Source organism: Cololabis saira, chromosome 24, assembly GCF_033807715.1.
Source record: "Cololabis saira isolate AMF1-May2022 chromosome 24, fColSai1.1, whole genome shotgun sequence".
NCBI classification, from domain to species: Eukaryota; Metazoa; Chordata; class Actinopteri; order Beloniformes; family Belonidae; genus Cololabis; species Cololabis saira.
The window spans coordinates 21,379,520-21,405,535 of NC_084610.1; the positions used below are offsets into that span (position 1 = coordinate 21,379,520).

General features: G+C 43.9%; 1 protein-coding gene across 1 annotated transcript; it reads right to left on the reverse strand.

Annotated features, from left to right (window-relative positions):
- Nucleotides 1–15,934: 15,934 nt before the first annotated feature.
- On the reverse strand, nt 15,935–19,625 carry LOC133425247 (tripartite motif-containing protein 16-like). Its single transcript, XM_061715990.1, has 2 exons — nt 19,574–19,625; nt 15,935–18,446 (listed from the first exon to the last, which is right to left on the reverse strand). Exon 2 carries the CDS (start codon nt 18,239–18,241, stop codon nt 16,556–16,558), a length of 1,686 nt encoding a protein of 561 aa, XP_061571974.1. The 5' UTR covers nt 18,242–18,446; nt 19,574–19,625; the 3' UTR covers nt 15,935–16,555.
- Nucleotides 19,626–26,016: the final 6,391 nt, after the last annotated feature.

Consider the following 26,016-nt stretch of genomic DNA (forward strand, 5'->3'; position numbering starts at 1 on the left):
ATAGACGCTTGTTGTTTATGGTTAGTTTTAGAGATGAGGTGTCATTAAGTAAAAGCAAAGCTTGTGAGTGAGGAATGGCCTTTCCAGTTAAGTTAGACATGATACACGAGACATTATTCCAAAAACTATTCACCTCCGGACACTGCCAAACCATATGATAGAAAGTAGCGATGGTATTGTCTGGACAAAAATCACAGTATGGATTATCTCTGAATTTCATTTGTTGTAGTCTCCGAGGAGTTAAGTAAGACCTATGAATAAATTTGTAGTGTATCATTTGATGATCAGGATTTCTGGAAGACAAAGATACATTTTACCATATAGTTTGCCAATCTAGATCTGAGGGAGTACTAATATCCGTCTTCCAGAGTCTATTAAGAAATAGAGGTTTGTATGACGCCTTGGTTATGAATTTATATAAATCAGAAACAATACCATTGTTTTTGCCTTTAGTGTCAAAAAGAGCATGGAGAGGATGGTTTTCCAACTCAGTGCCCCACGGAACACCTTGAGCGAACATTGCTGCACGTAACTGTAAATAAAAGTAAAAAGTACCTGGTAGGTTGTAAGACCTATCTAAGTCATGGAATTCACGAAGCCCACTTCTTCCTATGATGTCTTTAAAAACCCAGACTCCTTTATCCCTCTATTTTGGGAAAACAATTGGTTTTTTCTCGATTAGAAGAGAATAATTAAGAAAAATAGGGGATTGAGCAAAGAATTGATTGTGAATTTTGGCAAATCGCTGGACTTTATGCCGTACTATAAAAAGATACGAAATTATTGGCCCAAAATCGCGTTTTACTGTCCTCTGGGGTATATTGGAGTATATCAGATTAGACAGTTTGTGTGGATAGATTAGATGCTCTTCGATAGGGCGCCATGACACTAGAGTCTCTGAGTTCAGCCAAGTAGTAAGTGGACGCAAAATAAAACACCATGAATACCATTCAAAATTGGGCAAATAAACACCTCCTGAGGACCTACACCTTTGCAGAGTAGCAGCTTTGATTCTGGGTTTCTTTTTGTTCCATAAGAAAGTACTAATAATGGACTGGAGCTTCTTCCAGTAACCACCTGGTGGAGCTAGAGGAATCATGGAACTGATAAAATTAATGCGGGGCAGTATATTCATCTTGATGACTGAAAGTCTGGATTGAAAGGAGGTTGGGAGCATACCCCATCTTTTCAAGTCACCATCAATATCACTTAAGACTTTATTATAGTTAGCAGACGTTAGTGAGTTAAGGGAGGGATGGATGGACACTCCTAAATATTTAAATTCACAAACAACTGGAATATTAAAGAGGGGAGTCTGATCACCCGGTCTTCCCAATAGCATCAAGGCTGATTTTGTCCAATTTATTTTATAACCTGATATACTGCTAAAGACATCAACAATTTTAAAGAGATGTGGGAGAGATTTAGATGGATTTTTTGTAAAAATCTAAATATCATCCGCGTACAGAGAAATATGATGTGGAGTATTGTGAATAACAATTGGTTCAAAAACCTCTGACTGTCGTATCGCCTGAGCAACAGGTTCCAGAGATAAAGAAAATAGAAGTGGAGATAAAGGGCAGCCCTGACGAGAGGATCTGGAGACTGGAAACCTAGATGAGCAAGTGTTGCCCGTTATAACAACTGCAGAAGGGTTGACATACAATAATTTAATCATAGAAATAAAACTATCACTGAAGCCCATGTGTTGGAGTACAGACCATAAATAACACCATCCCAACCGGTCAAAAGCCTTCTCGGCATCTAATGAGAGAATGCCACTTTGATCTTCCGAATCTGAGGCTGAATCTATAATATGGAGTAAGCGACGGACATTATCAGATGCTAATCTGGATTTAATAAACCCAGTTTGGTCATGGTGGACCAAACGGGGCATATGCTGTTCTAAACGGGTAGCTAAAACCTTAGCGTAAAGCTTAACTTCACAGTTCAGGAGACTTAAAGGCCTGTAGGAGCTGCAGTCATCAGATGGTTTGTCCTTTTTTAGTAGAAGAGAAATGATTGCAATATTAGAACTAACAGAGAAGGAGCCTCTTTTAATAGCAAAATTAAACATATTTAACAGCAAATGACCAAGCTGAGGCCCGAAAGCATCATATAATTCTGGTGGTAATCCATCCAGGCCTGGAGATTTTCCTCTGTTCATTGATTGGATGGCTTTCCTTAATTCTTCTAGAGTGATAGGTGCCTCTAACTGACAGGTGGCCTCCTGAGTTAGCTTAGGTAAATGCAATGGCCTAAGGAATTCAGAGCAGAGTTTATCCTCATGAAGCACCTCTGACTTATAAAGATTTTGGTAAAACAGCTGAAAGGTGCTATTAATCTTTATGGGATCAGATGTTATGTCCCCCTCATTCGTCCTAATTGAAGATATATTTGCTAGATTGTCATTTTTTCGTATTTTATGTGCAAGCAATCGGCTAGGTCGAGCACTGTTCATATAATAATTCTGCCTAGTGCGGTGGATAATAAATTCTGCTTCCCTTCTTAACAGACTATTAAGTTCACCAAGTAATTTCCGTCGCTTACAGGTATTTTCACAAGAAATATTATTTATCATGTCTTGCTCAAGTGCTACAATTTCAGATTCCAGAGATTCAATACGATGTTTTCTAGATTTACTGAGATTTGATGCAAATGAAATCGCTTTGTTTCTGATGCAACCTTTAACCGCATCCCATAACACACGAGGATCATCAACTGATGGACTGTTTATTGTGATGAATTCGTTCAATTCAGCCTCAAGCTCTCGTCTAAAAGTGTCATTCTGAAGTAGAGACGTGTTAAAATGCCAGCGGACAGCCTTAGATTGACTAGCTCTTAATGATAAAGTACATAAAACAGCCTATGATCAGATAATGAGATTGGGGTCATTCCAGTTCTGTGAATATCACTAAAAAGAGTTTTGGATGCAAAAATATAGTCAATTCTTGAAAAAGTCTTATGTCGAGCGGAGAAGAAAGAAAATTCTCTGGTGGAAGGATTCATCAGGCGCCAAATATCAATCACACCATGATCTGTAGACCATTTCTGTAATGCTATAGATGCCAGCTGTTGATCTCTACTTTCTGTTACTCCTGTTCTATCAATGTCATGGAGCCATACAGCATTGAAATCACCCCCTATTAAAAGCTGGTACTCTGGAAGATCTATTAATATAGAGGCTAGTGAGTCATAAAAATGCTGATCAAAACAATTTGGTGCATAAACACAGATCAAAGCAATCTTAATACCATTATAAGCTATTTTGCAAAAAGTGATTCGACCATCATCAGATCCTCCTGTACCCAAATTAGTATAATTTAGGTTACGTTTTGCAGCTATAAAAACCCCTTTGCTCCTTTTGGTGTAACAGGAGGAGGCAATCACATGATAGTATTTATTCTTAAATCTGTGTACATCAACTTCAAGAAGGTGTGACTCCTGTATAAAAGCAAAATGGATATTCTTCCTATAAAGGAGCTTCAGAGTACTAGTACGCTTCTGGGGTGAATTAAGGCCCCGTGAATTCCATGACAGAATATTAATATTATTCATATTTATTTAGATTGAAGGTTGGCATACCGATCCACAAATACAATAAATACATCCAGTTTGGTAGGGTTGGAAATACAAAGGACACCTGGACCCCCCACCCACCCCCCACATGAGCAAATACGTGCATACACACACAAAATTAAAAAAAAAAAAAAAAAAAAAAAAAAAAAAAATTGCCTTGACCATCAAAAGTCCTCTCCAGAAAAAAGGAGAAGACAGCCCACCCCCCCAAAAAAGTATACCAGTCATCATGGAACAGAGCAGTCATAGCCCCTCCACCCTCCACTGAAAAATAAAAAATAAGGGCTTGCATTTAAACTATGGGACAGTAAACCGCGCAAAATGGGGCATCACAAAAAATATCAGGTTTCCTTAAGCCTAGAGGAACAACAATCAACAGAGAGAGCTCTCAGTAAAAAAGTTTAATAAACTAAATAGTAAACTTAACTACATCTCATAGGCTTATCAAAGACAGCAAATATCATATTAAAGTCACTTTGTAGAGAACGCCACAAAGAGAGAAAGGGAGATATGGAATACACATCATGGTATTGATGATCATAAAATCATCAAGTGCCTCCGCTACACTGATAGAGATCGCTTACTCAACGAAGCCAGGAAGAATCCTCCGGAGGTGGAGGGCATCCAGCTGAAGTTCACTGCCGACTACAGCGAGGCTACAACCAGGCGTCGGAGACCGTGCTACAAGCTGATGTACGAGGCCCGCACTCACGGATTTGAGACTTTCCTTCTTTATCCCGCTACAATCAAGCTGTCCCGGGGGAGCAACATTTACACCTTCCAGGACCTGAGCGACGCCGAACAGTTCATTTCTTCCCTGGAGAAAGATCAAGCCTCGGTTGGTAAATAAGCGCCGACAATGGTAAGTCTGAACTGACTGGGGGCCGATTCGTGGTTCTGCGTTGCGCCGGCGCAGAGGCTACGGCGTAGGGTTAGGCGCGGCGACGCGTGCCTTGCGGCGTGGGCTCTGCGTCGGTTTAGCGCGGAGCCGCAACTCGGACTTTAGTTTCATCAAAGTACATCTTTTTCGAACTCTTCAGATTATTATATAATTCTTATGGCTTTTTTTGTAAAATGAAAATAATCTTCAGCTCTCGTTCAGCATCTCAGCGTTCATCTTCAGGGGAGATGAAGCCTTTTCTTTTCTTCTCTGAAATAAACACATGATTTGTATTTTTCTAACTCTAAAATGATGATCAGATTAGTTTTATCGTGGATTATGGTGATTTTCAGATGTTTTTAGACACATGAATCCTTGTTAAAGACAGAAATGAGATTTTTGCAGCACGCGTCTGTTTCTGGATTTAAACTTCTGCAAAGACATTTGTGATGATGAGTACAAACGGGCTACCGTAGTCGCGGTATGACGTCATCGGTGTGCGTTCTTAACAAGCTGGTATCTGTATCGTGTGCGTGGTTCTCTGTTTAATAAACGGCTGGTTAATACCGAACTGAGTCGACGTGGTCGTCATCTTTGAACTCCCGTTACTGTTCATGACATGGTGTCAGAAGTGGCCGACAGGAAGCCTACGCTGTGAGATATGGCAAAGTTCGAACCGCCAGAGCCTTTTGACTTCACCCGGCCGGCTGAATGGCCGATGTGGCGCCGCCGCTTCGACCGCTTCCGAGTGGCGTCGAAGCTGGATAGAGACAGCGGGGAAGTGCAGGTGAACACGCTTCTCTACGCCTTGGGAAGGGAGGCAGAGGCTATTTATGACTCTTTTGTGTACGACAACGTCGGAGAGGACGAAGACGAGCCCCCTCCAGAGCTCGATTATACGACGGTAATGGAGAAATTCAGCGAGCATTTTGTGCCCAAGAGGAACGTCATTCATGACAGGGCGTGCTTCCACATGAGGGTACAGAAGCCTGGAGAGTCGGTTGAAGCTTTTGTTCGGGGACTGTATGAGCTGGCACAATATTGTGAGTTCAAGGGGACAAAAGACGAACAGATCAGGGACAGGATTGTTATTGGAATATCCGACAACGAAGTTTCCCAAAAGTTGCAGCTCGAACCTGAACTCTCGCTCGAAAGAGCTATCCAGATTGCACGCCAGAGTGAACAAATTAAGCAGCAGAACGTGAGCCTGCGTGCGGATTGTACTGTGGATGCTGTGAGACAAAGAAGGCAGCAGTTTCGCGCTAAAAGGAGCGACAATGATGGACAATGGCGGCGGAAGCAGGAGCAAGGTGAGCAGAGAAACACAGTTGCGTGCTCTCGCTGTGCTAGACATCATGGGAAAACACAGCCCTGCCCAGCAAAGAACAAGAGGTGCAGAAAGTGCACAAAATTGGGACATTTTGAAGTAGCCTGTCAAACGCGAATGCTTAAAGAGGTGGCGCTGGCTCCTGATAAAATATCAGAGGGAGACGGGGACATGTTTTTCCTTGGAGCAGTGACTGAATATAAGCCAGCCGTGATCGAGCAGCCAGACACAGAGGACGAGTGGCTGGTGGAGTTGCCTGTAAATGACAGCATTGTCAAATTTAAAATTGACACAGGGGCTGACATCACGGTGATGTCACAAACTGCTTTTAACAGACTGGCACAGAGCCCAAGATTGGTCACAACGCAGAAGATACCATTAGTGACCAGTCCTGGCGGTAAGGTGCAGTGTGTTGGCAAATTCCTGGCCAGAACGCAGTTTAAAGGACAGAACTATCGCTACTGGGTCACTGTCATAAAAGGCCCGTATGCTCACAACCTATTAGGAGGGACTGTTGCCAGGAGGATGGGACTGGTCAAACGCATTAATGGCGTTGACACAAAGATGTTAGCGGACGTGTATGGGGACATCGGTCTGCTCAAGTGTGATCCAGTCAAAATTGAACTGAGAGCAGATGCGGAGCCCTACACTCTGACAGCACCGGGACGCATCCCATTTCCTCTCCTGTCAAAAGTGGAGACAGAACTGAAGCGGATGCTTGCCATGGGGATTATCGAGGAGGTCACGGAGCCCACCGATTGGTGCGCCCCGATGGTTCCAGTGGAAAAAAAGAACCAAGACCAGGTGAGGGTGTGCGTTGATCTCAAACGCTTAAACAAAGCTGTGAAGCGAGAACGTTACATCCTGCCAACTTTGGAAGATATTGCCCCACAGCTGGCTGGAGCAAAAGTGTTTTCCACCCTGGACGCTTCGTGTGGATTCTGGCAGATTCCTCTGGATGCAAGCAGCCAAAAGCTGACTACGTTTATAACGCCTATAGGCAGATTCTGCTTCCGAAGGCTGCCGTTTGGAATTACTTCAGCTCCAGAAATCTTCCAAAGACAAATGTCAACGCTGCTGAAGGGTCATGAAGGAGTTGTCGTGGTGATGGACGACATACTCGTTTTTGGAGCAACTAAAGAGGAGCATGATAAGCGTCTGAACGGGGTTCTGAGGACTGTGAAAGACAGCGGCTTGAAACTGAATAAGGCCAAGTGCCATTTTGCTAAATCCGAGTTGACATACTTTGGTCACATAATCAGTGCTGACGGGATGAGACCGGACCCGAATAAGGTGAGAGCTATCACCGACATGCCAAGCCCGACCAATGTGGAGGAGCTTCGTCAGGTTCTGGGCCTCATCAACTACGTCGGGAGGTTCCTGCCTGACCTCTCCACGAAGCTCCACCCGATCACCTGCCTGTTGAGGAGGGAAAGCGAGTGGACATGGGGTGACGCGCAAGAACAAGCATTTGCTGCAGTTAAAGCCATGCTTGTGTCAGCCCCAGCTCTTGCTTATTATGAAGCTAAAAGAAAGACTGTCATCAGCGCTGACGCAAGCAGCTTCGGCTTAGGAGCAGCGCTGTTGCAGGAACATGGAGACGGCTTAAAACCAGTGGCATTCTGTTCCCGCACGCTGTCCGACGCCGAAAAAAGGTATTCTCAGATTGAGAAAGAGTGTTTGGCAGGCGTGTGGGCGTGTGAGCGGTTTGCACGTTACGTGCAGGGCATGGATGGTTTCCGCCTGCAAACGGACCATAAACCACTGGTGCCGCTTATCAACACCTACGACCTGGACAAGGCACCTCCGAGGTGCCAGAGGCTCCTCATGCGGCTTTTAAGGTTTCACGTGGTAGCAGAACACGTCCCAGGGAAACAGCTGGTCGTCGCCGACGCGCTCTCCCGGAGCCCGCTGACCAACGTGAGAGATGAGAGCACAGACCAGGAGGTACAGGCGTACGTCGAGTCTGTAGTAGCAAATGCACCTGTCTCATCACAAAAACTCTGGGAAATCCGCGCAGCCACGCAGCATGACGAAGATCTGCAGAAGGTCTTGCGTTTCATTAGTAAGGGGTGGCCGGCTAAATCAACGCTGTCACCATCGCTGCATGGATTTTACACTGCAAGAGCGCAACTCTCAGAGACTGATGGCCTAGTGCTATATCAGGACCGACTGGTCATTCCTACTGCTCTAAGGGTGAACATATTAAAGCTGTTGCACGAGGGGCACCAAGGACTGACACGGTGCCGTGCTCGTGCCAAGATGTCTGTGTGGTGGCCACACATTGGAGCTGAGATCACACAAACAGTCTCCACATGCAAATTCTGCATAGAACAGAAACCCAGCCAGAGACACGAGCCCCTCCTGACCACACCTCTGCCGGAGGGCCCCTGGCAGCGTATTGCTGCTGATTTGTGTGAGTCAGGAAAAGGGGATTACCTTATCGTGACGGATTACTATTCTCGGGACATTGAAATTGCCCACCTGACTACAACATCGAGCCGTCAAGTAATCAACAGGCTCAAGAGCATGTTTGTGAGGTGGGGCATTCCCTTAGAATTGGTGAGTGACAACGGCACTCAGTTTACCTCTGCTGAGTTTCAGGACTTCAGCCGGGAGTATGGGTTTGTGCACACGACGTCTAGCCCCCATTACCCCCAGGCTAACGGCGCTGCGGAGCGTGCCGTTCAGACTGCAAAACACATATTAAAGCAGCCTGATCCACATCTGGCCCTGATGTGCTACAGGGCGACCCCTAGTGCTGCGACAGGGGTGAGCCCAGCCTCGCTTATGGTGGGGAGGCACATCCGGACGACACTTCCTATGCTGGAGGCCAAGCTACAACCTGCACCTGTGGACCGATATCAAGTCCAGCAGAAGGACATCCAGACCAAGTCTGCTTACCGGTTCTTCCATGACCGGCATCATTCTGCACTGCCTCTCCCTGCTCTACAACCAGGGCAGGACGTCAGAGTGAAGCTGGATGGAGAGAAGGGGTGGAGGACATCAGCGAGAGTCATCGAAAGGTGCAGGGAGCCAAGATCCTACATGGTGAAGACAGACAACGGAGCAGTACTGCGACGCAACCGGAGACATCTGCAGGCTGTTCCACAGTCTGCTGACCCACCTGACCGACAGCTGCAGCCGCCTGGATCTCCAGTGCAGCAGCCCAGAAGCCCTCTACCTGTGGTCCGTACCGGCCTCAGGAACCAGAACTCTAACCAGAGACTGACAGACTCAGATGTGGAGTGGGCCCCGCAGAGTTCATCTCCACATAGTGCTGTACAGGTGACATCTAGAGGTCGTGAGGTCAGAGTTCCTCTCAGGTATAGAGACACTTAGGATTGAGAAGTACTCAACTTCACATTAAGCTCAGGTGAAAAGTTGTGTGAAAGATAATTTGAGTAAAGGATAACTTTTGGTTTAATTATGTTTAATTTGACAGTTTAGAAAGAAAAAAAAAAGATTATTAATGAATGGAAATTACATGGTTAAATTTGGGTTTATATTTCATATTATTTGTACTAATTTCTGAAGAAATGTGATTACTGTTGAGTTAAAGGCGGTGAAATCATAACGTCACAGTTAGTCACAGTAAGTTAAAGTAAGTTAAAGCTTTTATGTTCTCTACCTCCATGCTTGTGTTAGAAGATATGCATCTCAGTTAACGTTGTGAGTTTAACCACTTTAAGGGGGAGATGTGATGATGAGCACAAACGGGCTACCGTAGTCGCGGTATGACGTCATCGGTGTGCGTTCTTAACAAGCTGGTATCTGTATCGTGTGCGTGGTTCTCTGTTTAATAAACGGCTGGTTAATGCCGAACTGAGTCGACGTGGTCGTCATCTTTGAACTCCCGTTACTGTTCATGACAACATTGATCTGCTTGTTTTGTCTCATCTCCATTTACACTCGCTGCCTGTTGTGTAGATCAGAAGTAATCTCTCAGATGAACAAAAGTCCCAGCAGCAGGAACGATTTTCTCATTGAAGGGTCATGTTTTCATATGTGTCTGTTTTCCGGTCAGGAAGGTGAATAAGTGCTACAGAGGTGGATCGAGCCCCATCATCGTTCACTGCAGGTAAAACTGAAACATCAGAGATGATGCTTCTCCTCAACTCTCCACACCTGAAGATGGAGATCTTCCAGAAATGTGTTTTCTCATAGCACGTCCGAGACCAGAGACCCGGGATGGTTCGCACCAAGGTGGGTTTGGACCCGAGCTGGACACGCCCTCCTGTGATGTCATCCACACGGATTCTGACTGTTTTTTTTTAGCTGCACCAGGTTGTAAATGGGCGGGACAAACAGATCTGGCAGCTGACTGGAACACGCCCACCTTGTCAGTCCCTCCTGGCTGTTTTAGTTTGGCTGACTCTCTTCATGCTGACCTTTGGTGCTGATATCCCAGCATGCACGGCTCCGCTGGGAGGCCTGGTCTCTCGGCTCACGGGTCCAGTGCTGCTCTGCTCTGGGTTACATATTTATATTTGTGGTAAATGAGCTGAAGTGGGCGTGTTCTCTCCGGTTCAGAGGTCAGCTCGTCCTGGATGCTTTCAGATCTGAGATTTTGGTGATCTCAGTTTCCACCAACGTTGCACTTCAAAGGTACCTGAAAAGCCTGAGTGATGTCACCAGGGGTGTCCAGCTCTTAGTGAAGGTTGAACCTTGATCTGGGCCACAACGTTTGTGCAATTTTAAAGAAAAAAAATGAGAATTTGCGTTAATTATTTGAGCAAAGATGAAAGTAGAAGCTCGTGGTGGGTTCAGTTTGTTAGGAATCCCGTCTGTTGTGTCTTCCGGTTCTTGGACGTGTACTGACCTTTGTTCTCCTTTCCAGGACCAGTCGGCTTAAGACTTGAAACCAAACGGTGCAAAAAAAGAGAATAAGGGTCAGAAGAACTGGTGTAGCTCAGATGTGATGTGTTCAGGGACCCTTGGAAAGAAATGCATTCTTGGGACTTGGAAGAAAATACTCCTGAACTGTATCAAAGTCTCTCCTCATTGCTGTAATTCTGTGTAAAGAAAAAGATTTCCTTCCTCGTGTGGCTGATGTTTGAAGTTGTTGCTTCTAAAGTCAGGTGTAACCCAGGTGCTAAATGAGCAGTTATTTCATATTTATATTTTTTATATATATTTATGTTTATATTTATAAACTAATTTCAAGCTCATTCAGACCCCGTCAGTGTGACGTCATGTGACTAGCGTTCAGCCAATCAGCTGAGCCGCTCCGCTATTTACAGGAAGCAGACGCTCTCATTGTTGGATGAATGGGAGCAGTTATATAATACATCCATGGAGCTGATGCACGGAGCGGAGCGGCTGCAGGTTGTCCACTGGCTGTCGGGAGGTTGTCGAAGCCTGAAACTGAACACTTGATTGTCGATGTCAGAAACCTGTTGAATACTTGACTGCCTGAATTGGCCAGGTTTTGTGATCCCGGATGGTGAGCTATTCCAGAATCCAGTGATCAGGAGTCCACGTGGAGGAACCAGGAATCATACTCAACAGTAATTGAGTGTCTGCCACAGCGGTAGGCCACTGCAGCAAAACTCCCCCCCCATTCATCTCTTCTGCCCCATTCACTCAACCACACACTGGGACCCAGCACCCAGATTGACTAATTGACTGACTGACTGACTGGTGCTGAGGAACAGAACTCTGAGGAACCAGAACTGTGAAGAACAGTGAACTTTATTTTTTGAGTGGGGAACCCACATTAATTTGTTTACGTTTTGGTGGGTTGTTTTGTTGTTTTTCGGATAATTTTGAGTTGATGTATTTTCTTTTATTCCACACATTGAGTAAATAGTGTGGAACAGAATTGAAGCTAATGGTGCACCTGACATAAGCTAACTAAGCTGAAGTCATTGTTATATTTTTTCGTTAATTTGAATTTCTATTACTTGAAGAAAGTTTATTTTTTACGTGGCCATATTTATTTTTCAACGTTTGAGTAATTTAATTTGTGTTTTTTCTAATACAAGGTACCTAAACTGAAGCCATCTGCCTCTGTGTCATTCATTGTGCATCATACGTGTTCTCCTCGGCTGAATCTAGTCTTCTGAGGTTACTAGCCTACCTCTAGCTATTTGCTACATTTTTATTTCATTAGTTACAGCCAAATATATGCTACACAGGGGAAGCTGAATTTAATTCATGGCTGATTTGTGATTTCAAGGCGTCAGCTGGTTTGAAAGATCAGTGAATGTCCACCTGCTGCATCATCCTCTGCCTGCTGAAAACATCCTCCTGTTTGCCGTCTGACTCTGGGTATGTGGTTCACCTCAAGCAAGATTTAAAAAAATGGAATAAAAAAAAAAGAAGAATATTTTGTATCAGTGAGACCTTTAATAAACGTGTGTTTACGTGTTGCAACGACTGTGTCGTCTGGTTTCCACATCGGGTTTCTACATAAACAACACAAAAGTCTGAATTTCTGCCTTCATCAACCGGAAGTGAAAGTTACAACTTAAACCTGCAGGTCTGCAGCAGGTTTGATGCTTCAGTCAGATTTTAGGGGGATTGAAGTTTGTTCCTTTAATCTGACGCTGATCTAAGAGCCACCGGTAACTGGGGTCCAGTGCTGACGTGTTGCTCATGCAGGAATTAGACTGATGGCTGAGGGGAGAAGCCAGCAGGACGGATGACATTCACACCTGTAGCAAAAGCCAGGATTTAACCGGCTTTGATGGTCCCGTTAACTCAGACATGAGGAGACACAGACATGAAAAAAGACAAAGGTGTCCCAGACAAGTCAAGGTGGAAAGACGTTTCCCCTGCAGATCTACATCATATCTTTTAGTCCCTTTTTGTGATTGCAGACCCCCCCACAATAAAATGCTGGTGAAGTGGAGGAGGACGGGGTTTTGTGTAACCTGCAGAGGAGTTGCAGCCCGGACCAGGAGGAACCAGGACATCCACAGATCCAGACCTGGAGGAAGACTCCAGCGGTCCGGAGAGGAAGCAGCAGGACGTAGAGGTGGACGTCTCATCGTGGATCTCTCTCATGAGACGGGGGAAGCTGGTGAACCGGGACCAAAACACTCACCCGGAGGAGAGTCTGGTGAGTCGGGACTAATGAAGCTCATGTCGTCCTCCGGGGCAGCTCCACTCCGATCTTTCAGGACCACACAAGTCCAACCACCACCCAGGACCCCTGACCAAACTGGGGCCCTAAGCGAAATTTTATTTGGAACTTCAAATTGAAATAAACAAATCTGAGTCACAAATAGCCATCAATTACTCATTAAAAGAAAGTAACTTCCACCTCAATCCCCCACAAAAAACTGAAAGCAGGTCTAGCAGGTCTGAAAGCAGAACTAAACATGAACGTGTGCCTTTTTTTTGGTGATCAACATTTTATATTATCAAAAACAGACAATACAGACAACGACAATAACAACAACATCGCGGTTCACAGTGAGGCCAGAGACAAAAAATAAGAAATAAAAGATAAAACAGGATAACAACGAGGACGTGTTCTCAAAGAAAAAAAACAAAAAGAAACAGTAAGCCCATCTGCCTTTTACAGATGCACAGGTCTGCATTTTCTGGATGCAAAGTCACAAATAAGGTCAGAGCCGTCTTGGAGATTTGCAAGGCCCTTTGCGAAATGGCCGGGGGGGGCCGTTGAAGTTTTGGGGGTTTTCGGGTCGGATCGGGTGTCTATATGCGCAATTTTAACTCTCCAATTAGAAAAAAAACTGGATACCTTCCCCTGCCTCATCATCATTTGGCTTGCCTCGACGCGGGGCCCCACAGCTGCTTGAGACCCGGTCGGATTGTTGATTTTTGTAAGAAATTTATCAAACAAGCCTTTCAGAGAGGCATTAAACTCTTCCATTTTCTTTAGTTTTTTTCTTTTTTCATTCCCCGATGGAAATTTCCTGAATCTGTCTCGTTCAACATTGTGTGACAGTTTGTTCCACACTCCACCCGTGTCGATCAGAGCACCTTGTGTCAATGCGCTTGGTCTGACGCAGTTGTATTGAACAACAGACACGCGCAGCTGCGCAGAGACATCAATCAGCAAGCACATCATTGCACATTTATTTATTGATATGCACAGACACATTTAGGTATGTGATGGAACGTGACTGTTGATATTTATAAGGGAAAGAAGGAAAAAAACGAAAAAAAAGAAACGAAAAAAAAAAAAAAACGGCCCATAGCGCGAGGCCGCGTGCGGTCGCACGGTTCGCACACCCCTTGCGGCGGCCCTGAATGAGGTCATCGTATGACAACTGCTGTGCCATTTCTGAGTTTACGCTTATGATAAACAAGCCACAAGCCACTCATCAATGGCACACTTCTTGTGCCATTGATGAGAGGAGCTATGTCTTGATGAGCTTTAGTTTTGAAAAGCTTCGCTCGGCAGAGGCAACTGTAACAGGGAGAGTTATTGCAATGCAGAGGGCAATCCATCCATCCATCGTCCGCCGCTTATCCGTTCCCGGGTCGCGGGGGCAGCAGCCTCAGCAGGGATGCCCAGACTTCCCTCACCCCAGACACTTCCTCCAGCTCTTCCGGGGGGAGTCCGAGGCGTTCCCAGGCCAGCCGAGAGACATAGTCTCTCCAGCGTGTCCTGGGTCTTCCCCAGGGTCTCCTCCCGTGGGACATGCCTGGAACACCTGCCTAGGGAGGAGGGACTTGCCTGGAACACCTCCGTAGGAAGGAGGGACATGCCTGGAACACCTTCCTAGAGAGGCGTCCAGGAGGCATCCGGTACAGATGCCCAAGCCACCTCAGCTGACTCCTCTCAATGTGAAGGAGCAGCGGCTCGACTCCGAGCTCCTCCCGGGTGACCGAACTCCTCACCCTATCTCTTAGGGAGCGTCCAGCCACCCTGCGGAGGACACTCATCTCGGCCGCTTGTATCCGCGACCTCGTCCTTTCGGTCACTACCCAAAGTTCATGACCATAGGTGAGGGTAGGTGCGTAGATTGACCGGTAAATCGAGAGCTTCGCCTTTCGACTCAGCTCAGCTCCCTCTTCACCACGGCGGTCCGATACATCGACCGCATAACTGCGGACGCTGCACCGATCCGTCTGTCAATCTCACGCTCCATCGTTCCCTCACTCGTGAACAAGATCCCGAGATTCTTGAACTCCTCCACCTGAGGCAGGACTTCTCCACCCACCCGGAGGAGGCACACCACCCTTTCCCGGTGGAGAACCATGGCCTCGGTTTTGGAGGTGCTGATTCTCATTCCTGTCCCTGGAGGGCAATCCAGAGATTTGGATACAGTTCCTGCAAATTATTTTCATGGAGAAAAGACAACACCCCAGAGAAGTTGTTTGTGGTGGCAGCTCCGGAAGGTTCATGATCTGCTGAGATATATGTCAAACTTTACATTCAAGCTGACTGTTGTGAACTAAATTCGCCAACAGATGGCAACATTATCTCCTTAAAAATAGTTGAAAACTTCTTAACATAAATTGATATAAAACTTTAGCCAATATATTATATATGGGCTAAAGTTTATAGCTTATATACAACCACTAACTGGTCATTTTACCACTCCTTTTCAACAGAAGTGAATGCATAGGAGATTCAGAGATTCCTTCTGTAATGACTGGCATCTTAGGTGTTTGTGCCAAAGTTTTATTTCAACAACATACTGTACCACCTTCAAGTGAAGCCCGAGTTTCCTCGTGTTTTGCCTTTTTCTTTTTCTTGCTCGCTCCTGACTCGTGATGTCTTTTGGACGACATGTCGACATCTCCTCACCTTCTGCAGCTCTGCAAGGGCCTGCCTGCAGGCGCAGCCCTCTGATTGGTCAGATGTCGAGTGCTGTCAATCATTGCACGATCTGATTACAGCTCTCTTCCTTCTCCTCCGCTTCACAGTAGCGCATATACGTCCCCTCGCGCAAAATGTGTTGTGCACTTGTTTAAAGTTCAGCATTGAGGTAGTTTGAACCCCTGATCCGTTTATTACCTTATTATCAGTTTGGACCCAAGCTGGAGTGCGTTGCTGTTGGTCAGTAACATTTCTGAAAATCATTAACTTTGTGCTCGTGTCTGGAAAATTAACCTCAGAAATACTTGAATCTTTAGTCAGCGTTTTTGTTCAAATGAGTTTCTTCTCGGTGCAAATAAAGAGCCGTTGGGATGTGCCGGAGTTTCTTTAAAGCATGGCGGTTTATTTCTGTCATGTACAAAGCCTCTCTCACATGTCAACAAACAACCATCAACAAGTCAGAGACAGAACAAACATCTCACCATTTCATGAACTTTGACCTCTGCAGCGTTAAACAAGAACCGTGCAGATCTCAGAAGTCGGTGCCGTCAGATACGCTTTGCTGTTATTTCACCTTAAAAACGTCTTTACTGGTTTCGAAAACAACAACATTTAGTTTGCTAATGAAGGAGGAAACCAGTGTGAATGCAGACATGACATCAGAGATGAAGAAGGTCTGGTGGGTCATCTGAGTCCATGAAGTGGAAGAAAAAGAGGAGAAGAAAAGAGAAATACAACCTAGAAACACATCCGAACTAACAGTTAACAACAATTATTGGTTAATTGTTATAATTGGAGGCTCCTTATTTCTATGTTTTTATACAAACATAGAATATGTTAATAACATGAATATTTCCCAAGTGAAGCTACAAAAGAACGACTTCCACCAACAAAAGAGCAAACAACAACAAAACATCAACTTATAGAACAACGTCTCTCCATCCATCAGAGTTTGAGACATTTGTCTCTGAGAAGAAAATAAAATCAATAAAACCTGAGATGAAAACATGAAGAGTAAACACATCTACTTGAGTTTACAGAACTCAGCTGAGCCTCCAGGACTGTAGTAAACCCAAACTCCAGCGTGGAGCGGCTGAGTGAAGGTGGTCTGGACTCTGTGGAGGAGGGTCATGGTTCCAGAGACGCTGTAGAAGGACAGAACACCTGCTCTGTGATCCAGGTAAACTCCTATTCTGGAACTCTGAGGACCTGAGATGGAGGTACTGATGTTGTTGTACATAAATTCATAACTGAGTGAGGAACAACATAGTGACCAAGATTTGTCATTCAATCCAAATCCACTTTCCTCCCACCTCCCTGATCTGCTGATATTCTTGTATGAAACTGCTACATAAACTCCACCTGCTGTCTTCTCCACCTCCCAGTAATGACGTCCAGTCAGACTCTCTCTACTCAGGACCTGAGAATAATAACTGAATCTGTCTGGATGTCCAGAATAAGACTGACCTTGGTCCATCAAAGTCACCTTTCTGTTCTCCTCTGACAGTAACAGTAGTTGGTTTACTGTGTTTGGATCCAGAGTGATTTCACATGAATACTTCAAGAATCCAGCTCTGCTCGTTGGTTCTGGTTCTGGTTCTGGTTGTGGCAGTAAAACATCCACCTCAGTGACGGCCAGTGAGACGTTTGTCCACGTGTCTCTCAGGATGTCCTGTAGTCGACCTCTGACCTCTGACACAGCTGCTGTCACATCCTGAAAGTATCTGAGAGGACGGATGCTGATGCTGGAGGAGTGTGTGGACTGACTGAGTGGTGACAGTGAGGGGCAGCTGTGGAGGAACTGCTTGTGGTCCTCGGTGTCTGAGAGCTGCTTCATCTCAGCGTCTCTCCTCTTCAGGTCAGTGATCTCCTGCTGCAGCTTCTCCTCCAGCTCTCTGACTCTCCTCACTTCACTTTCCTGCTGGGATCTGATCCACTGCTTCACATCAGAGCTTCTTTTCTGGAGGAGAGAGATCATCTCAGTGAAGATCTCCTCACTGTCCTCCACTGTTTTATCAGCAGACTGATTGATGGCCTCCACCTCCTGCTGAAGCAGCTTCACATCTTTCTCTCTGTCCTGGATCTCCTGCTGGATTTGTTGTTGACTCGCCTCCATCTGTCTCTGCCTCTCAGTCCTTTCTGCTACAGCCGAGACTGTGTCGTGGCCTTTATGTTCATCCACAGAGCAGAGATAACAGATACACTTCTGATCAGTACGACAGAACATCTTCATCACCTCACCATGACGGGGGCAGATGTTGTCCTGCAGGTTCTTGGAGGGATCCACCAGCTTGTGTTTCTTGAATGAAGATGAATCATGATGAGGTTGAAGGTGTTTCTCGCAGTAAGAGACCAGACAGACCAAACAGGACTTGATGGCTTTCAGTTTTCTTCCAGAGCAGACATCACAGGCCACATCTTCACGTCCAGCATAGCAGTGATTAGCAGGAGCAGCTTGGAGTCCGGCCTTCTTCAGCTGCTCCACTAAAGCTGCAAACATGGTGTTTTTCACCAGCGCAGGCCTCGGGATGAAAGTCTCTCTACACTGAGGACAGCTGGGGAGTTTCTTCTCTCCTTCATCCCAGTAGGATTTAATACAGTTCATACAGTAACTGTGTCCACAGGGAATAGTCACCGGATCCTTTAAAACCTCCAAACAGATGGAACAAGAAAAGGTTTCCTGGTCCAGCTGATCTCCTTTCTGCGCCATTTCACCTCTTGGTAACTGAGACTGAGACAGTTTCACTTCCTCAAAGCTGAAACTAGTCTGAGCGCTGATCTACAAATCATGCTTCTGTGCAGAGAACGGAGGCTGTCAGCTCTCAGTGTTCAGCTCGTGTTGTTCAGACCCGTCTTTGAAGCTGCAGATCTGCAGGGGAGGGAACCAGGAAACTGGTCCGACTGGATCTGCTGGTCTGAGAGCAGGAAGAAGAGGGAGGTTCATCAGCACCAGATTCCAGGAAGAGGACCAACTCTGGATTTAACCCTTTTATATCAGACTCCAGCTTACAAGGAAACCTCTTTTTACCTCAACTTGTATTTAGTCGAAAATAAAAACACAAAAATGTAACTTAGGTTTCATTTTAGACGTATGGATTATTTTATATATATTATGTCAACAGAGACTTCATGTAGCGTTTACAGATGAACTCTTTTTTTTTTTTTTTTAACCAGGTCGGTCCCATTGAAATACAATTACCTCTTTTTCAAGGGAAGCCTGGCCAAGACAGCAGCCAGACAAACATTAAAAGTGCAACAATTAAAAACATACACCACCAACTCACTCAATAAAATAAATAAGTAAAATACTCAACACTCAACAAGATAAATAAAAATGTGTGTTCCGTTTTATTGGACCTTCCCCATGGAACGGGGCTCTCAATCAGCATAAAAAAATGGATATTACTCAGGGTTCTTTTTTTCTACATTTATTTTCCTTTAAGATAATTTTGCAAAAGTTCCCAGGTAATAGCCTAAAATGATGATAAAATAAATGACATTTATGACCATAAAGCCATTCTAATCTGTGTCACATAACCCAAATAAATAATAAATATAAATTATGAAGCCTTTTATGCCAATTACCATAGCAATAATGTTATACTTCAACCCATAATAATTTTCATAAAGAATCAATTCATGACATTAAATTATCATAAATAATTAGTTCATCAATCCATAATAAATGTTGTCTATTATCAAACCAAATACTTTGATATCCAAAATACCATATGTATATCTAACTATCAAAAGAACAACAGACAAAAACAACAGCAAAGTAACATATCAAATGTATTCTATCAAATTAACACCACAAACGCTGTCAAATGAACGCGGATGGCAACGCAAAAATACTGCACGTTATTTTTAACTAATTCGCCTTTGCCAATAATTTTGTGAAATATATTAATTGTTTGTTTTCATGTGGGGAAATAATGCTGCATTGTAAACACAAAAGCAAAGCAAAGCCGTGCACGAATCATCAAAGCGGACAAAACAAGAAAATAATAACAAGTAAACAAGCAAAATAAAAGGCACTTACTAGTTGGTGATTATGCCGATTGAGGCTCATGTGAGTACCACTGTGCGTCTGATCACACTGATCATAAAGCTCTAGGCGTCTGTCACCTGTTCACCTGCACAGGTGTGGGATACGCCCCCATTTAAAGGTGTATGCTAAAACATGACTTAAATAATGTCTGCTCCATATAGATGTCTTACTTACCACAAATGAAATGCACATTCTAATTTTAACATTATTAATAATAAAGGTCACTTAAACACAACGTGTGCTAGATTAAAACACAAGATTAAGAATTTACATTAAGACAACAAGTGTGAAAAGTAGCTGCTGCACGGCTGGTGGTGTGAACTCTGGGATTTTCATGAACGTCTACATTTACATGATTATTCAACAGATGCATTATAATGTTCACATGAAAGTCATTTGTTCAGACTGAAACATGCAGGACTCTGATGCATCCCAGCGGGTTTTTCCTCTGAATTTATTTTATTTATTTCAAACCACAGAGGTAGGAGAGAAAAGCACACTGTGGTCATTGATCCATATTTATACTGAAAAGGGAGGTGTTTTTTACGTTATAGGGTCTGATGTTGAACCTTATCTGTGGAGCCGCTGCGGGGAAAGACGCCTAAACATGTCACACTTTCAGCCATATATTTCTGTTGCCTCTTTCTTACTTGAGATGTTAAATCGGCAAAGATCTAAGATGACTAACACTTTGAGAAAAGCAGGATGGATCTCTCAGTTTTAAAACATCTGTTTCTGTTTGTTGTCTTCGCCTAAAGAAGAGAACTCAGCTAAACAGTCTAGTCATTAAACCAGGAGGGGATCCTGCCCTGAGAACAACCACTGGTGCAGAATCTTATAGAAAAACCTTTCAAACCTTTAAACTATTTCATAAAATCCTAACAGATGTTTTCAAAGGTTATTTCCCAGTTTATTCTCCTGATGTTTGCGATATTACGGAGATGTAAATCTCGGATACGTTCTTCCTCCCTTTTGCAGATTGACGCTGCTTTTACTTGTTTCAGATCTGCAACTGCAGAAGATGATGTCTGTTTCATTCATGTGTGTTTATTGTGTTGCTTTTGCATAATTAGTTCAGTGAGTCTTATTGTTTCAGTCTATTTGAGTTGCAGCTCTGTGCTTTTATTTTGAAAGGTGGTGGGTCATTTGTGCACAGCTACATCACTGAACTGATTGGTTAGCTGATTACTAACACTTAACTGATTGGTAGGTTGGTGTTCACCGGGGAAGCTGTGCGGTTCCTACCAGCTTCGGCCAACATTTCAGCATCGTGCTGCTTGTTCTGGAAGAGGTTTCAGAAAAGCCAGGAAACGTCTGCGCCTCAGTCTGATCTGCTCAGAAGAGTTTACCTGGTTCCTCAGTGACCTCTGGATGTTGTTGCTGCCGACAAATAGCCACATTTATTATCCCGCATTCGGGTTCCAACCCACTCATCTTTTTTGCTTTTTAAAAATATTATGTTTATACATTTTCAGTTATAGAAACCGTGTAAATACAAATGTGAATGACAGACCCACCCCCTCCCTGAAAGAGAAACAACAGTATAAAATGTTAAATCAGTGTAAAATCTGCTCTAAATTAACACGAAGCTGCTGTTAACAGAGAATCAGCACCAGTCCAACATGTTTATCCAGTAAAGTGAAGTACTTGTACACGGGGAGTCGTACCGATACACACATCTAATTCAGGACGCTCACAAGATTCTAGTCTCCTCAAATATCACATAAAAGGCTGCCACGTTTATCAAAGGTGGCGCAAGTCAAACAAACACCACTGAATCCTCCCTGGATGCAACAAATGAGTGATTTCTACCAGGCAGGTGTAGAAAGATGGCACTTTTTCATTTGTCCAGAGTTGAGATGACGCCACCTAGTGGCAGGAGTGTCAACATACATCACATTCATCCCCTGGACGTTCTCTCCATAACCACTTACTCTGCATTGTTGATCTGAAAGTTTACTGTTGAACATAGTCCAGCTTTGTCCCTCCTGCTATCAAACATCCGGAGATCCAGTTGTTACTGGAGAACTTTCCAGTATCGGTTCCTCCACGCAGGCTCAGCTTTCAGCTCCTCATGGGCGAGTGGACGTCACCACAGAAACTCTGAGCTCTGGTTCACTGAGTCAACTCACAGGAATTCAGATATTTTCATGACTTCATCCATTTCTTTATTTTCAGCAGTTCTTCAGAAATCTTCATTTTCATTTTTTAAATTTTAATCTTTATTTCATTCATTAAAAGAAAAACAAAACAGTTCAATATAATTACAACAAATCTCTTTCCTTGAATGAAAGGGAACAGAAATAAGACTAAGCTTTTTTTATCTGTCCCTTTTTCATAAATCAAATTTCAATTAATGTAATTATAAAAAAAAGAAAAATTACGCAATTAAAAAAAAACACTTTCCAATAAACAAACAGACAAACAAAAAAACAAAAACAAAACTACAACAAAGTTATATAATAACACAAAATAGCTGTCGTCAAACACAGATAGTCGTATTCTTTTTTATTCAAAGAAAAAAAATATGACTGGTGCTAAAAAGAGAGAGAGAAAAAAAAGAAAAAAACCCACCTAACTTAACAATTATCATATTTCTTCATCAAACTGGCTTTTCTTATTCTTTTAAATGTAATGTTTGATTGGCATTTTGCATTTTTGGCTTCTGTATCCAGATTGTTCCAAAAACTGATACCTTTTACAGAAACACAACATTCCATTAATTTTTTCCTGAATTTTGATTTTTTAAAGATCTCTGTTTCTTTTAAGTTATACTTATTTTCTCTTTTTTCAAATTTTCCTCTGTATATTGATTGGCAATATTTCCTTATGAGCTTTCCACATAGTTTGCAGAATTCTGTGGTCCACTAATTCAAGAAATTTCAACAGTTTTAACTGAAGGAATAATGGATTTGTAGGATGACTATATTGTTTTCTACTAATTATTCTTATGGCTTTTTTTTTTTTAAATGAAAATAATCTTCATCTCTCGTCCAGCAGCTCAGCGTTCATCTTCAGGGGAGATGCAGCCTTTTCTATTCTTCTCTGAAATAAACAATGATTTGTATTTTTCTAATTCTAAAATGATGATCAGATGAGTTTTATCGTGGATTATGGTGATTTTCAGATGTTTTTAGACACGTGAATCCTTGTTAAAGATAGAAAAAAAGAGATTTTTGCAGCACACAACTGTTTCTGGATTTAAACTTCTGCAAAGACATTGATCTGCTTGTTTTGTCTCATCTCCATTTACACTCGCTGTCTGTTGTGTAGATCAGAAGTAATCTCTCAGATGAACAAAAGTCCCAGCAGCAGGAACGATTTTCTCATTGGAGGGTCATGTTTTCATATGTGTCTGTTTTCCGGTCAGGAAGGTGAATAAGTGCTACAGAGGTGGATCGAGCCCCATCATCGTTCACTGCAGGTAAAACTGAAACATCAGAGATGATGCTTCTCCTCAACTCTCCACACCTGAAGATGGAGATCTTCCAGAAATGTGTTTTCTCATAGAAATGTTCAGCTTTAGGAGGTAAATGTTCACGTTAATCTCAGGGTGGTGTGTTATTATGGAACAGGTCCTTTGATTGACTTAAATTGGTCGTAATTTGACATTTTTGTCCTTTTGAATGGAGTAACTGTTTTATTTTTAATACAAAAGAAGAAATCAGTTTAAATTAATTTAAAAAATATAATTTAATTTCAAAAACTATGGATATGGACTCTGGTGTAGTACCACAGTCAGCCACTTGGTGTCAGGCCAGACCACGTCTCCTCCTCATCTCAGACCACATCAGCTTCTGATTCCATCTGAGTTTTTCTCCAGATTTGATTCATCATCTCGTCCCAGTCCACGTCTCAGCTTTGTCCTGTGTTTCCATAGCGACGGCACAGGCCGGACCGGGACTTTCATCCTGATTGACATGGTTCTGAATCGCATGGCTAAAGGTGAGTGATGCCGTGGGTTTGTTTGTTACTTGGAATTTCATGAACGTAATCAAAGAAAACGTGTTTTAAACCTGGTGAGAAGTATCTCTTGATCCAAACCGGATCTTCCTGCAGGTGTGAAAGAGATCGACATCGCTGCGACCCTGGAGCACGTCCGAGACCAGAGACCCGGGATGGTTCTGCACCAAGGTGGGTTTGGACCCGAGCTGGACACGCCCTCCTGTGATGTCATCCACACTGATTCTGACTGGTTTTTTAGCTGCACCAGGTTGTAAATGGGCGGGACAAACAGATCTGGCAGCTGACTGGAACACGCCCACCTTGTCAGTCCCTCCTGGCTGTTTTAGTTTGGCTGACTCTCTTCATGCTGACCTTTGGTGCTGATATCCCAGCATGCACGGCTCCGCTGGGAGGCCTGGTCTCTCGGCTCACGGGTCCAGTGCTGCTCCGCTCTGGATTAGATATTTATATTTGTGGTAAATGAGCTGAAGTGAGCGTGTTCTCTCCGGTTCAGAGCTCAGCTCGTCCTGGATGCTTTCAGATCTGAGATTTTGGTGATCTCAGTTTCCACCAACGTTGCACTTCAAAAGTACCTGAAAAGCCTGAGTGATGTCACCAGGAGTGTCCAACTCTTAGTGATGGTTGACCCTTGATCTGGGCCAGAACGTTTGTGCAATTTTAAAGAAAAAAAATGAGGATTTGCGTTAATTATTTGAGCAAAGATGAAAGTAGAAGCTCGTGGTGGGTTCAGTTTGTTAGGAATCCCGTCTGTTGTGTCTTCCGGTTCTTGGACGCGTACTGACCTTTGTTCTCCTTTCCAGGACCAGTCGGATTAAGCCTTGAAACCAAACGGTGCAAAAAAAGAGAATAATGGTCAGAAGAACTGGTGTAGCTCAGATGTGATGTGTTCAGGGACCCTTGGAAAGAAATGCATTCTTGGGACTTGGAAGAAAATACTCCTGAACTGTATCCAAGTCTCTCCTCATTGCTGTAATTCTGTGTAAAGAAAAAGATTTCCTTCCTCTTATGGCTGATGTTTGAAGTTGTTGCTTCTAAAGTTAGGGGAAGCTGAATTTAATTCATGGCTGATTTGTGATTTCAAGGCGTCAGTTGGTTTGAAAGATCACTGAATGTCCACCTGCTGCATCATCCTCTGCCTGCTGAAAACATCCTCCTGTTTGCCGTCTGACTCTGGGTATGTGGTTCACCTCAAGCTAGATTTAAAAAAATGGGATAAAAAAAAAATAATAATATTTTGTATCAGTGAGACCTTTAATAAACGTGTGTTTACGTGTTGCAACGATTGTGTCGTCTGGTTTCCACATCGGGTTTCTTCATAAACGACACAAAAGTCTGAATTTCTGCCTTCATCAACCCGAAGTGAAAGTTACAACTTAAACCTGCAGGTCTGCAGCAGGTTTGATGCTTCAGTCAGACTTTAGGGGGATTGAAGTTTGTTCCTTTAATCTGACGCTGATCTAAGAGCCACCAGTAACTGGGGTCCAGTGCTGACGTGTTGCTCATGCTGGAATTAGACTGATGGCTGAGGGGAGAAGCCAGCAGGACGGATGACATTCACACCTGTAGCAAAAGCCAGGATTTAACCGGCTTTGATGGTCCCGTTAACTCAGACATGAGGAGACACAGACATGAAAAAAGACAAAGGTGTCCCAGACAAGTCAAAGTGGAAAGACGTTTCCCCTGCAGATCTGCATCATATCTTTTAGTCATTTTTTGTAATTGCAGACCCCACAATGAAATGCTGGTGAGGTGGAGGAGGACGGGGTTTTGTGTAACCTGCAGAGGAGCTGCAGCCCGGACCAGGAGGAACCAGGACATCCACAGATCCAGACCTGGAGGAAGACTCCAGCGGTCAGAAGAGGAAGCAGCAGGACGTAGAGGTGGACGTCTCATCGTGGATCTCTCTCATGAGACGGGGGAAGCTGGTGAACCAGGACCAAAATTCTCACCCGGAGGAGAGTCTGGTGAGTCGGGACTAATGAAGCTCATGTCGTCCTCCGGGGCAGCTCCACTCCGGTCTTTCAGGACCACACAAGTCCAACCCCCACCCAGGACCCCTGACCAAACTGGGACCTAAGGGAAATTTATTTGGAACCTCAAATTGAAATAAACAAATCTGAGTCACAAATAGCCATCAATCACTCATCAAAAGAAAGTAACTTCCACCTCAATCCCCCACAAAAATCTGAAAGCAGGTCTAGCAGGTCTGAAAGCAGAACTAAACATGAACGTGTGCATTTTTTATTTTCAAAAACAGACCATACAGACAACGATAATAACAACAACTTTGCAGCTCATTAACAGTTAGGCCAGAGACAAAAAATAGGAAATAAAAGATAGGGTGGGTTGTGATGCCCGGGCTTGGCGGGGCTCGCCGCGCGGCCTGGGGTGCCTTCTGGCAGTGCTGGACCCCCCCGGGGAGGGGAAAACGGTGTGTGATTGTGCGTCCGTGTCGGTGAGAATGCGGT

What these genes read in the sequence shown, in the direction of transcription:
- LOC133425247 (XM_061715990.1), bottom strand. Translation starts at nt 18,241, where the DNA reads ATGGCGCAGAAAGGAGATCAGCTGGACCAGGAAACCTTTTCTTGTTCC.